General features: G+C 37.6%; 1 protein-coding gene across 1 annotated transcript; it reads right to left on the bottom strand.

Annotated features, from left to right (window-relative positions):
* Positions 1 to 5,389: 5,389 nt before the first annotated feature.
* Positions 5,390 to 7,175, bottom strand: LOC122055982 (sec-independent protein translocase protein TATA, chloroplastic-like). Its single transcript, XM_042617707.1, has 2 exons — positions 6,814 to 7,175; positions 5,390 to 5,712 (listed from the first exon to the last, which is right to left on the bottom strand). Exons 1-2 carry the CDS (start codon positions 7,132 to 7,134, stop codon positions 5,575 to 5,577), a joined length of 459 nt encoding a protein of 152 aa, XP_042473641.1. The 5' UTR covers positions 7,135 to 7,175; the 3' UTR covers positions 5,390 to 5,574.
* Between the last annotated feature and the right edge of the window lie 9,434 nt (positions 7,176 to 16,609).

Here is a 16,609-nt window from a genome sequence, read left to right as displayed (position 1 = left end):
CAATAAATAAAATTGCAACACATTTTAGAAAAAAATATTAAAATTTTAAACTTTCTAACTCCCCCTTAACTTGTCCCTAACTCCTTAACTTGTAACCTTTCTCTCCCCCTTTGATCACAGCAAAAACGGGGTGATAACTCAAAAAATATTTCTAAGTAAGAATGAGGTTTTTGAAAAAAAAAATTCTAAGTCAAATAAATTTTGAATTTATTTTTAAAAAAAAATTCAAGTCAAATGAATTTTTGAATTTTCCAAAAATTTCCAAGGAAAAATTAATTTTTAAAAATAATTCTTAGTAAAAATAACTGAGATTTAAAGAAAAGAAAAAAAATCTATGACTTTTTCACAATAATTTCTAAGTCAAAATCAATTTTTTAGAATTTTTCAAAAATATTTGAAAAACTTTCAAAGCATTATTTAATTCTTGTTTAATGCTTTTTTAGAAAGTTAATTAAACATTTTCTTTCAATATTTTAGCTTCCAGGTCGTGGCGAGGCATTAGGCCTTCTTGGTTATTGGAGCAACAACCACTTCCTTAAACAAAGCTTCCATAAAGAATTTCAATATTTAATTTTCTCACTGTAAGCTTTTAACTAAAAGAGAAATTTAAACTAGCAAAGATTTTGGAACCCAATAAAGGTTCTTTCCTACAGGGTTGGTCAAAAACTTAGGGGGTACATGATTTTTGGACACTTTTCTAAGTTGACCCTGGTGTTTTCTAATATACCAATTTAATTTTCCATAAATTCTTAATTTTGATTTAGGAAATTTATTTAAGCATGCATCATGATATTTCAATTTCTCAATTTCAACTTTTAATTTTTCATTTTCTAACTTTAAATTATCATACTTTTCTACTTGGCATGCTTTTGCAAGGATCAATTTCAATTCAGTATTTTCTTTTTCTAATTGATCTAATTCTTTGGACAGAGACTTGATAAATTTAAAAGACTGAGTCGAGGTTAGATTGCGTACCTTACTTACCTGATCTGGTGACGCTCCCCCTTCACTACTGCTTTCATCTTCTGATGTCCCTCCCCCTTCATCGATGCTCATCTCTGAGCTAGACGTTTCTTCTAGCTGATGGTTGACCATCAGTGCTATTCCCGAGAATTCTTTGACTTCTTATTCAGAGGACGACGAATCATCCCACGTGGCCTTTAGGTTGTTAATCATCCCATGTGTCCTTTACAATCATCTCATAATTGGTACTAGGGCTAATACTAACACTTGGTTACAACCTAAATAGTTGTTAATCCAAGGCGGTTGAACAGCGCACTAAGAAACTCATTCTCTGAAGGTGGAGAAGCCTTTTACACACTTAGAGAGCTCAAGAGTTGCTAGGAATTGATTACAGAGTTGAATACTTAATTCCTAGCTCCAGGGGCCTTTATATAGCTCTTGGAAACTCTATCTTGAGTCTTGAGGACGCGTCCAAAGGGGTTGAGGGTGCCTCCAGCCGAGGCATCGGATAAAATTTTATCCAAATTTGAAACGGTCAAGTAGACTGGGTTGAGGACGCCCTCAATGGCCTTGAGAGTGCCCTGGACAGTGTGGAGGGCGCCCTCAAGGCAATGAGGGTGCCCTCATGCTTGTAGGCAGCGAAGGCTCCTTCAACACTTCGTTGAGGGCGCCTTCAACTTACTTTTCTAGCTCCTTTTGACTCCTTTTCTTCTTCTGAAGCTCCAATCGCTTGGGTGATTGTGACCAACTGAAATAGGGCTTACCCGAACCCAATTTCTGACCTTCTCCTCGAGCAGACTTCCGCTCCGGCTTCTCATCCCTCGAATTTTGTGCATGTTCTTCTCATCCACCGGTGTACTCTTCCGCAGCTCTTTCGTCTTTCGGACGCACCGAGCCCGTGGCTCCCTTCCCGTACCGTCCTTTTCACTAGTTGCGTCTTCCGCTCGACTTCCTGCGCTCCTAAGCTCTTGTACACTTAGACACATGGATCAAAACCAAACAGAACCTAACAGAATTTGGTTGATCACATCAAAATAACCACGGGGTCCAACAGAGTGGAGTGCAGTCAACCGAACCTATGTTCAGTCAACCGAACCTATGTTCAATCAACCAAACCTATGTTCGGTAGACCAAACCTATTTGATAAGTGAAGATCATATTGGATTGAATCAAGTACCAAAGGAAGTTTTGATGTCCAGTTGACTGAACCTATGTTAGGTCGATTGAACCTATTTGGTAAGTGAAGATCAGATTGGATTGAATCAAGTATCAAAAGAAGTCTTGATGTTCAGTTGATCGAATAGGGAGTCGGTCGACCAATAAAGGCAGAATTTGTGGCAGATACGATATGGGTAGATTATGAACCTAAATGCGAAGTCGGGCAAATTCAAGAGCCCAGTTGACTGAAAAAAGGATCAATTGACCAAATAAAAAGTTATAAAAAGAGCTCGAATCAGAGGATGAACAATTCAATTTTCTCTTCACGTCTCATTTCTGTTCTAATACTTTGTCCGTACAAATCTCACTACTACTATGCTGATAGGCTCTCCGACAACCTACGCTCAAATTTCATTCTTCAGTTGTCGATATTTTAATTACTTGCATTTATTATTAAAGGGATAATAGTATGCTACTATCATCTTCATCTCTGTATGCTCTCCTCCTTCTCTGAAAGTTTTTTTGGAGAGGAGATTTTAGTGATTGCTTCTTTGAAAATGATTCAAAGGATCATGAATCTTGGAGTATTAATCAACTGGGCTATGAATCAAGTAAACCACCCAAATTTTTTTTTATCTTTATTATTTCTATTGTGTATCTCTGTATTTGTGTCTCAAAATAAAAGAAGTTTTCAAATGGATGATATTCATCCCCACCCCCACTCTTTATCTTACTTTTGATCATACGGATGGCTCATATCTAGTATTATTATTTATAAATACTATAGGTATTTTATTTGTGCGAGTTTTATATTCCAATATTCATCATCACTTTTGAATGTTTGATAGACTACTTTGCTGATTTCAGTAGCAACTTAAGAATTATATTTGGTGAAGGATCTTTACTAGTGCTCCCCTTTGCCTAATGAATTGTAAAAATAGCCTTGAGAAGATTTGGGGAAAAAAAAACACAGGGAGCATTCTCTTACCAAACACCGTATTTGAACGAACCTTAATTAAAGTACTTAGAAGCCTAAAGCACTTTGGGAAAGCACTTCCAAACTTCTATACTGATTCCTAAAGGGATCTTATAACCAATTCTTTTTTATTTTCAACTTCATCTTTTCGGGAAAATGAGATCCACCGCTAAGCCTTGAGAAATAAATGGAAATCAGCATTTTTTTTTTTTTTTTGTGCGTCAAGGTTGACAAAGGAAAAGAGTAAATTTGAGGCATAAAATTCTTTAGAATTCATGGGCCATGAGCTACATTTAGAAGCAGACACGGGTTTGTTCATTAGTTTATAGAAACAATAAAAATCAAACTGAAATGTTCTAGTTTGTCAAATTCAAATTGAATCCATGAAATGGAAATTAAAAAAAACATTTTGAAACCATAAATTTACTTTAAATCACTTTATTGAAAATAAGATTTTTATTGAAACTTAATGATTCTATCCGAAAGCGGAGAAGATGACAAGTTAAAAAAATGATTTGAAGGTTGACGAAGCAAAAACTCCACGTGGTCCTGTAACACAAGAGGCATCAGTGCCGGATCGGGAAGGGGTTCCCGATGTTGGCTCTCCAACGCTCAAGTCAGTTTCCGACAAGTAGAGAATAGTAGAAAATTGTAACTAGAGCTTGTGAAATAACGAAGTTGTACATACCTCCCCCTTAGATGGGAACTCCCTTTCATAATGTCATTGTAGTGTATGCACGTGCATCTCAAAACGGGCACACGTTTTTTCAAGAGTTATAGGAAAAGATAAGTCCAAGAGTGTCACTGACACTTTTACTTAAGTAAGCATACAAATCCCTTATGTGATAGGCTAGAAGCTTTTTTCGTATGATTTACCTGTAGAACATACTATGTTGTCAATGATACAAACCTCCAAAAGAGTACAAGGAAATATATAAGCCGAGACGTGCCCCGCTCGGTTGCGCTAAACAGAGTAATCTCCCTTCTCTTAGCTTTTCTGTAATCGGAGGGCTCCTCCCCCGAACGGACACGTTGCCCGATCAGTAGGGATGGTGGTCTGGGGATGTACTATATATTTATCTCGTAACCTTATGTTGTCTACTCGGCCTTGCTTGCCCATTCTGACGTGTCGTCCGTCCGGCCATAACTCAGTCGAACGGCCGATCTCGCCTGATCTATGGACAACGTCTCTTTACCTTCCTTGATTTTGACTTCCACGTTAGTCGATATTTTTTACTTTGACCTATCTATGGTGGACCCTTCTTCATCACCGTATCACTTAACAATAAAAATTATTGTAATTTAAGATTTAAACTGATCAGTGAACGTAGCAAGGCATAGTAATTAAGATATTAACTTATTTATGGTGTAGTTTAATGCTTACAGACTCGAACCAAAATCTGAAACCAATCATTTTACCTAGTTTGCCAACCGAAACCAAACCTATAGATCAATTTGGTTTATTGATTTAGCATTACTGATGTCCACCCCTAGCTACATCCTTCATGCCTGATGAAACATCTTTGGTTTTGGAAATAAAGTAGATTTATAGTAAATCCAGAAAATTCTTAGGTAGCATGATCTCTCCATTGATAATTTTTTTCGAAAAAATAATAAAGCATTTTTTTTTACTTCTTTATTGTCTAGATTTTTGCCTTACAATAATTCAAATCGTCTCTCGAGCCTCCAATGTGCAGATTCTCACTTATTTAATCTGATCATAGTAATTCAACTTAAGCATGAAATCTCTAGGTGAATTCTGTTAAGCAAGAATCAAGGATTTAAATCTCCTATTACGATGGACAACCTGATATTTTCATGATGTTTGTGTTTGTAATTAATGGTGTTAACCTGTGTAGAATACTAATTCTAACTACTAGAGAAAATGATGGCTAGTATTTTAATTTTGACTAAAGGTGGTTCCATATTCTTCAAATTTGTCCTTTCTTGAATCATTGCCGATGATTGCGAAGAACCTGCCCTATCTTTATTTTTATCATTCATGTAAATTGCACCAGGTTTTTGATATATTTCTTGCAATTTGTGCCATTTTAGGTGGCAAAGATTACAGAAGTTGCTCCTATACGTGTCTATGAAGTTGCTACATTTTATTCCATGTTCAATCGGACAAAGGTATATGAGTTTCTCCAAATCTTGTATCCTGTTGGATGTCACAACTATTTGACCACCGGTGTTCAGGTTGGTAAGTATCACTCTTTTCTTCGATCACCATCTTTACCTCTTCCAAGACTAGTGAAACAAATGGACCAAATACTGAATTTAACAGGTATATAAACTAACAAATGCTGACATTATAATTGCATATCTATCCAAACAAACATATGAAGAACCGCAAACACGATTTCAAGAAATGCTAATAACTTTCTCTAACTCGAGTCTCATTTCCGTTGCTCTAGAGAATGGAGAAAATGAACCCTATCATACAACATCAGAACCAAAATAAGTAACCACAACCATCAAGTGTCTTCCGAGGCTGATGTTTCTAGTTTTTTTCTCTCGTCTTCACCACTTACAGATTTCAAGCTTTCAGCTGGAAGCATTGTACTGGAATCGTCAGGATCTTTCTTCAATTCAGTTTCAAATTCTTTTGCTGCCTGAACAATTGAAGGCCAAGGGAAGGTGGAACTTAGATGAAATACATCAAAGGAATATAATAAAGAACCTTGGTAATTGCATAATTGAAAGTGTTGAAAACCAAATTTTCTGATGCACATTGTCAAAATATTGCATATTTAAGTTAAGCACAGAAAAGAGCATGGCTTAGTAAATCAGTCTCTCTAAGCAAGAAACTAGCCAAGCAAAATGGCAAGCATAGGCTAACCAATCCAAAGGACAGGAGAGACTCTATTACATTGATTCCCACAGACAGTCAGTTAAAGAGTAAAGGACAATCAATTCTTGTTAACATTTTGCTTTATATTGCTTCACCAGAGAAATCCAAGTTAGGAAGTGGCACAGATACTTGTAGGTTAATCTACGTTGTTCAGACTATGAAAATAGCTTTGTATTGCTTCCATTGTCTGCGTGCAGCCATTAACGGTTCTATTTGGCATACACATTTAAAATGAAACTTGCTAATAATAGATGTAAACTGAATTAGTACCAGAAGTTAGATATGCTGATGGGATCAAGAGTCTGGTTAAACTTATACCAAAACCATTTTAGGTTACAAAGAAAGTCCAACAAAATATAGTTAAACGGTCTCAAATGGGTCATGGAGGACAACTTGATGTCTATTTTCAACTATTGTAAGACAAGTAATAACACTTATGAAGTATAGGAATCAACTGCAGCTGCAAAGTGTGCTATTATGCCATTGGAAATAATTGTCATAGCTTAGTTTGGGGATGTCCATGCTGGGTCGTAATTTCAAGATTGACGGCCTCAAGAGAAACTTCTCGCTTTGGAGCCAATTTCCATCAGAAGATAATATGTTGCCCAAAGTAGACAATACACCAATCCCGACTCTCTCTTAAGCCGTAAACAACTCGGAAGAAGGTAAAATTTGGTGCCACGGAAAGATCCCTTCTTTGATGTGTGATGTGCAGGGCAAAACCTAATTTGGTACTGATAGATTACAACAAATAGGTCAGGCAATTAAATCTAAATGATCATTAATCCGATGAAGGCAAACCAATCAAAATTTCAAGAAATCATCAAAAAATCACACTTTTAGGACTACAAGTGCGGCGGACCTGTTGGAAGCTCTTAACGGTTTTGCCGATGCTCCTTCCGATCTCGGGGAGCTTCTTCGGGCCGAATACGAGCGCGGCGACCCCCGCAATAACGAGGAGCTCAGGAACCCCGAGGCCAAACAGGCATCGGCAGCCTAGGGCGCCGCCGCCCCATGACTGCCGGCGGCGTTGGGGGCGGGGGCGAAGGGCGACGGCGAGGGAGGCCCTGGCCGGGCTTCCGGTGAAGAACAGGCAGCTAGAGGAGGCAAGAAGCCGAGGGGATGGCGCGGGCGCTGTTAAAGTGGCACAAGAAGGATAACCGAAGGCCATGGCCGTCGTCATCCCTTTCGCTCTTCGCTAAACCACTCACAATTTCAAGAAGATCGAGTTATTTATTTTTATTTATTTTTCTCACTTTTTCTCTATTTTCAATTTTTTTTTACTCCAGACGAATTTGCGAAATTGATTCGTAATGGTCCACGTAATAAATTATATTTTAAATTTATTATATCATCTCTAATAATGAAATCAATAAGGTATATGGAATGATAGAGAATAAAAATTAAGGGGCATTTGGTACTCTACTAGGAATCGAAATAGGAATGAATATTATAGTATTATGGAATAAGAATGAGAATAAATATGAGCTTGGGTATTATTCTTAAAAATGATATTTGGTTAGTTAAATATTTTCAATCGGAATAAACTTAAATTTCCTTTTTTACTCTTACAGGAAAATAAGAAAAAAAAATTAGATGGGAGAGAAAGTTGAATGTGAGAGAAACATGATGAGAGAAAATGATGAGAAAGAAAGTATGATGAGAGAGAAAGTGTGTTGGGAAAAATGAAGAGAGAGAAAGTATGATGAGAGAAAATGAGGAGAAAGTGCATGATAGGAGAGATTGAGAAGAGAAAAAGTATGATGGGAGAGAAAGTGTGATGAGAGAAAAAGAGTGATGGGAAAAATGAAGAGAAAGAAAATATTATGAGAGAAAATGAAAGAGTGAGGAGAGAGAAAGTACGATAAGAGAGAAAGAGTGATGGGAAAAAATGAAGAGAGAGAAAGTATGATGAAAGACTAAAGAAAGAGAAAGTATGTTGAGAGAGAAAGAGTGATGGAAAAAGTGAAGAGAGAAAGTATTATGAGAGAAAATGAAAAAGTGAGGAGAGAGAAAAAGTTATGGGAAAAAATAAAGAGAGAGAAAGTGTGATTAGAGAAAATATAAAGAGAGAGTGTGATGAGAGAAAATGAAAAGACAGAAAATATGATGAGAGAAAATGAGGAGAGAGAGTATGCTAAGAGAGATTGAGGAGAGAGAAAGTACGATGAGAGAGAAAGTATGATGGAAGAGAATGAAGAGAGAGAAAATGAGGAGAGAGAATGTATGATGGAAGAGAATACAGAGAGAACATGGTAGAGAATGTGTGATGAGAGAGAATGAGAAGAGAGAAAGTATGTTGAGAGAGAAAGTGTGATGATAAAATAAGGAGAGAAAAAATATGATGAGAGAGAACAAAAAGAGGGAGTGTGAAATTAAAAAAAAATTGAACAAATATACTAAGGGTATTTTTGTCTAAAACTTAATTCATATTCCTATTCCATCAAAACGCAAGGGAGAGGGTGGGTTTCATCCATACCCAAATTTTTGGGTTTCATTCCAAAATCTTGATTTCATTCCCATCAACCAAACACAAGGTTTGAGAATGAATCCATTCCCTCATTCCCAAACCCATAAACCAAATGCCACCTAAAAGAAAAAATGTTTTAACGGAAATCCTCATTTTACATACCAATTATACTTTTAATTAAGATTAGAAAAAGAAAAGACTTAGCTTTAATGGGGCATTTAGTTGGAGGTTATCGTCAAAAACCTGAATAGATAATTAGATAATCGAAGAAAATTTTATTTGGTTAAGTAATCAGTAATTTCTGGTAATATAACACTGCACCATATAAACAATCAGGGAATGAATATAATTCGAAATCAGAAAATCTCATAACTTTAAGGTAGCGTTTAGTGGTTATTTTTTTCATTTTCATTTTTTGAGAAAAAGAAAAATATTATTTGGTTGGTAATTTTCATATTTATTTTCTAGAAAAGAAGATATCATTTTAGAAGAAAATAGTGAATGTCTAAAAGACATTTTATAAAAAAAAAACCATGAGTTTTTCATAAAATGAAACCAAAATTACTCTTCATTGGCCACTGTACGCGAGGAGGCGACGACTACGGAGCAACGAGGACCGAGGTCGGCCATCACCGGGACGAAGCAACCAGAGTCGGCCCTGAGGTGGTCAAGGTGGAGCCTGCGCACAAGTCTTCATCTCCTAGCAAGCCCCAATTTTTTAAGTAAAATTTTGATATATTTTATAGTAAAATTAACCAAATAATCCTATGTTATATCAGTAAAAATAATAATTAAAAATACCTAGTTATAAATTATAAAATATTATAAACATTTTTTTAAAAGTGCTAAAAAAAGACAAACACACGAGACATTTTCACATTTTCTTTCCCCTTCACTTCACTGCCTTCTATCTCCCCAAACTTAATCTTTTGCCTTTTGCTCACCTTTGCCACTTGAAACCCTTTTCATGCCTTCTTGAGACTGTTTATTGGGTGTAGACAATGCATCGGTCATGCAAAGTCACGAGCCCTAGTGATCTCAAGCGCCATCATCACAGTCACCTCTGGGATTTGGCCTTCGTGGTCATTCTCGCAGCATCAGGTTGGCATATCAAGTTTTGATTTCTACTTATGCATTTATCATGTTGCTTAAATATGTTTGGTTGGATTATGCTTTCCACGAATTGTCGGTTTCAACATCAAATTAAAGTATTTCTGCTTTGTAATCTAGGGGTTTTGGATTTTTAGGAATTAAGGTGGGATATTAAAGGATAGGCATTGTGTCATTACAGGGAAAATAGGCAGGGCCAGAATATCCATAAATATGTGATTTAGGTATTGCAAGATATATCAAACAGACACAGTAATATAGTATTACTAGTAATCCAACATTTTGGTGAAATTCATTTTGACCATAAACTTTACTATCCTTGAGAAAATTCATTCATAACAACTCGCAAGTCTTCATGATGCCTCACTATTTGACACCTTGTAGATATGCAGACCTCGTGGTAAAATTTAAGGTTAGAATAAAAAGGATAACTTACCATTAAATCCAAAAATGTCATGGTTGATGAACCAGATTGTTGCTCCACTTTGAAATGGTAGTTCAATGAAATTTCTTATATCCTTGTCATTATGTATTCATTGACATTCACTGTAGTTAGTTAGATCTATTTGTACTATCACATCCCAAGAGAGTCCTTTCCCGAAAAATGGATAACATCTTCCCCTTATGACAACATATGGAACCTGGATACATAGTCATACGACTGTACAAATATAATAACCTATAGCTCACACGGCTAGAATAAAATACAACCACGTAGTTTAATATATAGCCCACATGACTGGATCAACAACCACACAGTTATATATGCAGCCCACATGACTGGCATAGAAAACAAAATAATAAACAGTCCACATGGCTGGAAATAAATAAAACATAGTGGAAAACATAAGGAAAAACTCACAGACTGCTAGACGGCTAGGCTTTACACAACAACCATCAGAAATGACAAAAGTAGCCACAAGACTAAACACCAAGTCCACGTCAAAATTATTACAATGCCAAGTACATAGAAATCCAAAGAAATGCAAGAAAGAAAAAGCAAAGCAAAGACCATCCTCGGATGTGACATGAGACCGACAAACAGGATACTCCAAGTGACTCTACAATGTCTACAGGTTACCTAAAAAACATAAAACATACAAATGGGTGGTGAGTTCGGGTGACTCAGCGGGTAATGGACAAGATAGTGCATGATCAATATAAAATAATATAGAAATCAAAGTATACCGTCTCAGTAGAGAAATAAGAACATGATCATATATAACATCAGCAATGTACATAATCATAACTGACATAATGAATACACATATCCAATCTAGATCTAACACATTCAATATAGTGATTAGTAAACTCACTAGGGATCAACAACAAATCTGCTCGTAACACTTGAGCAATATAACTGACAGCATATACATGTATAAAGCATGACAACCATATGCAACAATCATATCTCAAGTAAATGCAATAATCACAAGCAAATGCAATAATCACAAGCAAATACAGATATATCTTTGAAAGATGCACCGCGCATCATATGTATATGAACATGTATGCATCACTCCTACACGTCACTCATAGCCACCACTACATCTGAGTGACCGAATGGGCAGGACTGTGACGACTGCACACATCTCCAGATACCACTACATCTAATGGCCAAGACGGGAAGGATGTAGAGTAGCTATCTAGCTGCATAACAACGAGGGGTCACTGCCTACACGACTCCAGCTACCATTACTCAGAATGGCCAAGCAGGCACAATAGGACAAGCTCCACTCCAAGCTACCACTCTCCCTTAGTGGCCGAATGGGCAGCTAAAAATGACTGACAACTCTCTCAACCATAAGAGAGACTTTGGTTGTCAGCATGCAGTGCAATGATAGATATGATGTAAATAATCATGATACCAATGCAATCATCTTCAATGCAACAACCAATCAACATAGGTAGATCTAGTGCATGATCTATCTATCACATATATCTATATGTATAAAAAGATCCACAAGTGTCTACTAAACAACACATACAGTAAGTAGCAAGACCATTAGTACATACCATATACATATGCACACTACAACGTAAGTATAATCATCATAATACATCCAATAATCATACTAGTCATGTATGCTCACCCAATATAGATATAATCGACATGAATCCTTTGATATTACACACCAGACACGTGTTCACACACAACATAGGTATAATTAATATGTTTCCTCTGATAGGACACACTAGACATGTATGTAAACACAATCTGCAAATGGGCATTCAACATGGTAACTACTATAGCACTGATGTGTGTAGATTATATACACTTGTTTAGCATGTTTTAACGCACATTTACATATTTTATGCATGCTTTGTCTATACACTTTCATACTATTTGACTTACTTTCAGCATAAATACTTTTCTTTGTTCGGAGATATGCTCTTGTGTATTTTATGTCTTCAGGAGTCGAATTTTGAGAAGAAATGATGCTCGTGGCTGATCTAGGCAACAAGAAAAGAAAGACAACATTGGTCATGTGAGTCACACGGTCGTGTCAAAGGAGCAAGGAGGAAAATGACGTTAGCAGTGTGGAGCAGATAAGTCATGTAGCTTCACTAGAGGAGGAGAATGACACGACCGTGTGGATTGGCACGGTCGTGTCATCCCAGAAAGCACAACCAGAACCTGGTTGTGTAGATCTACATGGCCCAAGCAACTTCTCCACATGGCCGTGCAACATTTCCAGAGAAGAGACAAGCCCAGGTCGTGTGTGCCACACGACCGTGTGAGATTTCCAGAGGCAAAGATTGGCACGGCCGTGTGAGCCAGCCAAAGGCAGAGAGTTACACGATCGTGTGAAGGCCACACGACCGTGTGACCTTGGCCGAGGGCAGAGCAGCTGGGGCCGTGTGTGCCACACGGCCGTGGCATGGGCTGTGTGGCGCCCGTGCCCTGCACTATATAAGGAGCTTCTTCCTTTTTTTCAAAGGGAGGAGGCTCTCCCTTTTAGAGAGATCAAGTTTAGAGTCAATCTCCATCTTCTCCAACCATGATCCAGCGCTCCTAAGTCATTTCCATCTCAGATTCAACTCCAGAAGCAAGGAATTGGTTCCGAAGATCACTCATCGTCGCTAGATAAGCATTTCTATTCTCTTCTCTCGATTTGGATTGAAATATTTGTGATCTCTTTATCTTCATATCTCTATCTTTACATTATGGAGTAGATTCATTGTTCTAGGACTAAGGGAGTATTTGTGGTGTGATTTGATATAAGAATCTCATGGATATGATAATTTCCTATATCAATGATGTTGTTATGTTTTGTATCTATTTGATCTTCTATGGCTTGTTATGTTTGGATCTGATTTCCATGATTGATTGGATGTTTGTGCCACTTGTGGATCTCGTAGAGGGATTCCCTAGATCAAATGACCGAGGGGCGCTAGTGACAGGCTGCCCCACTAATGGACATCTAGGGAATCACCTTGAAGGGTGAAGCTAGTCTTACAAGGAGGTGGATTGGTTGAGTGCATTTATTCCCTATGTCTTTATGTGGATTGAATGATGATGTACTTCTATGTTGTATGACCGAGGGGCATTGGTGATAAGCTGCCCCACTAACGGACTTCATGGAGACTATAACTATCAAATTACTAGAGGTATAGATAAAAGTTCCTTACCGGTTGACTTTTGCAGGAGGAAACCGGTAACTTCCAGCAAATGCATGACAATTGATGATAAGAATTGGTAGATCACTTTACATTGATAAATATTACAATGAAATCAAACTCCTAGAACTCTCACAAAAACCAAGTTCTTACATTTTCTTTTCTATTTCTATTTCTAGTTGCTACTCAGTACATTCACTTCCTTTGTCGATTGTTTAGTTAATTCGTTGTGAGACATCTCTAGTGTTTATAACCAGTTCCTGTGGATTCGATATCTTTTTATTACTGACGACGAAACCGTACACTTGCAATTACGTAACAAGTTTTTTGACGTCGTTGTCGGGGGCTGCGTCTATAACATTAGAGATAATCAATTGAGTTAGACTAGACCTTTCTTTTCTTTTCTATTACATAGTTGTAACTGTAGGTCCCTTTGGAGGCCGGCAAGAGGGGAGGGGTGAATTGCCCTATAAAATAAAACTTGAACCTTTCTCGGATTTCAACTATATAATTAACACTTGTAATAAATAAATAAAAGAGACTAAGTAAAGAAAAATAGACACCAGAGTTTTACTTGGTTTGCAATCAGGGGATTGCTAATCCAATGAATGTAAGCGCACTATCTGATTCTCCTCTGGGTGGAGTAGCCTCTTTACAACGTTGACAGCACAAATGAAAAGAACAGAATTGGAAGCACAGAAAGAATTGATTACAAGTTCGTTATTATGAATGTGCAAACTAGTACTATATTTATAGTACTGGTCCAGGCGCCTGGAAGGAGTTCCGGGCGCCCTCCGGGCGCCCGGACCCTCAATAGCGCCCAGGGCGCCCGGACCTCTTAAGTCAACTTTGTTGACTTTTTGTGGTCCGGTTCCACTACTCCGGTTTAGCTCGTTTCGGTCCGGGTCTGTTCGCTCCGGCTCCGTTAGCTTGGGTGATCTCGGCCTTCCGGAATAGGGCTCACCCGAACCCATGTTCCGGCCTTCTCCTCGAGCGGTCTTCCTTCCCGGTTTCTCGTCCCTCGAGCGTCGCACACGCTCTTCTCGTCCACCGGTGTACTCTTCCGCGGACACCTCGTCCCTCGGACTCCCGTGCCGTCCTTCTCGCTAGCCGCGTCTTCCGCTCGACTTCCTGTGTTCCTAAGCTCCTGCACACTTAGACACAAGGGTTAAACAAACGCAGGACCTAACTTAGCTTGTTTGATCACATCAAAATACCTTGGGGTTCCAACAATCTCCCCCTTTTTGATGTGAGCAACCCAAGTTAAGTTAGGGTAAACATATGCAATAAAAATAATTTATATTCACATAAGTCCAAGTATTTTTCAACTGAAAAATTATATTCCCTCCCCCTAGACTTAACATACTTCTCCCCCTTTGATCACATAAAAATTAGGGTTATAAACAAGTCTAAGGTTAATTCAAACACTCTTCAGATAAACAAAATTTTAAATTTGAAACTTAATAAAAAAATTCTGAAATACCAACACTTATGACTGTTTTTATCTGAAAAATTCTAAGTCAATTTTAAGCAAAATTATAAGGAGGGAAAAAAATTCTAAGTTAACTTTTTTAAAAAAAAATTTAAGTCAATTTTCATAAAAATTTCTAAGATAATAAAAATTTTCTAAGTCAAGTTAAAATGTTTCTAACATAAATTGAATAACTCTTTTAAAGCATTAAGTAATTTAAATTAATGCTTTTTCAGTTAGTCAATTAAACTTTTCATTTCGATACTTGGCTTCCAGGTCGTGGCGAGGCACTAGGCCTTCTTGGTTATTGGAGCAACAATCACTTCCTTAGACAAAGCCTCATAAAGAAATTAGTTGTTCAATTTCTTTGCTGAAAATGCTAAGTCTGACTTTAATTTTAAATTAAACAGGTTTTTGGAACCCAGTAGAGGTTCCTACCTACAGGATTAACCAAGTATTTCCTAAGTATATAGATTTTTGATATATTTCTAATTTGACTTTGATGAAATATATAATACCAATTTAAACCTCTATAATTTCTAAAAGTAGAAATATTTGAACCATTAGATTTTTTCAATCTTTCTATTTCTTCTTTTAGCTTTTTATTTTCAATTTTCAATTGTTCAAAATCCTCTATAAGATATGATTTTGCCAAAATTCTCTTTGTTTCTAAAATTTCATTTTCTAATTTGGCATTTTTATTTTTTAATTTATACATGGATTTAGTCATTGCCTTAATACCAGAGTAAAGTTCATCAGGGGGTAAGAGGCATACCTCACTTACCATATCAGACTTAAAGCCTGAGTCTCCCCCTGCTTTGCTACTTCCATCTGAGGTCGCTCCCCCTTCATCGATGCTGGGTTCTGATGTACTTTGTCCTTCGTAGCTTGCCATCAGTGCTATCCCGGCATATTCTTGAGCTTCTGATTCGGATGAAGAAGTGTCGTCCCAAGTTGCTTTTAGGTTGTATTTCTTGGGTGTCTTCATTTTGACCTTCTTGAGTTCTGGGCAGTCTTCCCTTAGGTGTCCCTCCTTCTGACATTGGTAGCACCGTACCTTTCTTTTACCTTTTTGATTCTTTTTATTCTGCATTTTAAATTTATTAGATCTAAAAAACTTTTTAAAATTTCTTACCATGTACGCTTCTTGATCGTCTTCGGAGTCTGACTCAGGTTCATCCTTGTTGGTTGCGTTCAGCGCCATAGTCTGGGTTGTGTCCTTTGATATCTCTACATATCTAGTTTCGTGTAATTCAAGGGTAGAAAACAACTCTTCTAAAGTACTTACCTCCAGGTCTTTTGAGATGTAATAAGCATCGACGATTGATGTCCACTCCGGAGTTCTTGGAAACGCGTTGAGCGCGTAGCGTATAGTGTCCCGGTTTGTTACCGTTTCACCAAGGTTTTCGAGACCAGTAACTAGTTCTTTTACCTTCGCATGTAAACCAGCTACTTTCTCACCTTTCTCCAGACGGATGTTCATCAGTTTGTTGCAGAGGATGTCCCTTCTAGCGAGCTTTGCTTCGGACGTGCCTTCGTGGACTTCTCCCAAAGTTCTTTAGCAGATAAATAGTTTCCGATGCGGTTGACCTCTTGAGGCGGTAATACGCTCAGCAGGTGATGTTCTGCACGGCTGTTTGCTACCGACTCATTCTGCTCCTTCTTTGTCCAATCGCTCTTTTTTTTTTTCTTTTCCATCTTTATCTATTGGAGCTACAAAATCATATTTCATAATAAACCGAATTTCAAAATCTGTTTTTAGGAATACCTCCATACGACGCTTCCAGTCTGCAAAGTTCCCCTCGAATTTTGGTGGAACAATGCTTGGTCCGGCCATCTTTGTTGCTTCGATTGGCGGTTAGTCTTCCTGAAGCGCCTTGCTCTGATACCACTTGTAGGTCCCTTTGGAGGCCGGCAAGAGGGGAGGGGTGAATTGCCCTACAAAATAAAACTCGAACTTTTCTCGGATTTCAACTATATAATTAA

Source organism: Zingiber officinale, chromosome 1B (genome assembly GCF_018446385.1).
Source record: "Zingiber officinale cultivar Zhangliang chromosome 1B, Zo_v1.1, whole genome shotgun sequence".
NCBI classification, from domain to species: Eukaryota; Viridiplantae; Streptophyta; class Magnoliopsida; order Zingiberales; family Zingiberaceae; genus Zingiber; species Zingiber officinale.
This window is presented reverse-complemented; position numbering and strand designations above follow the sequence as displayed.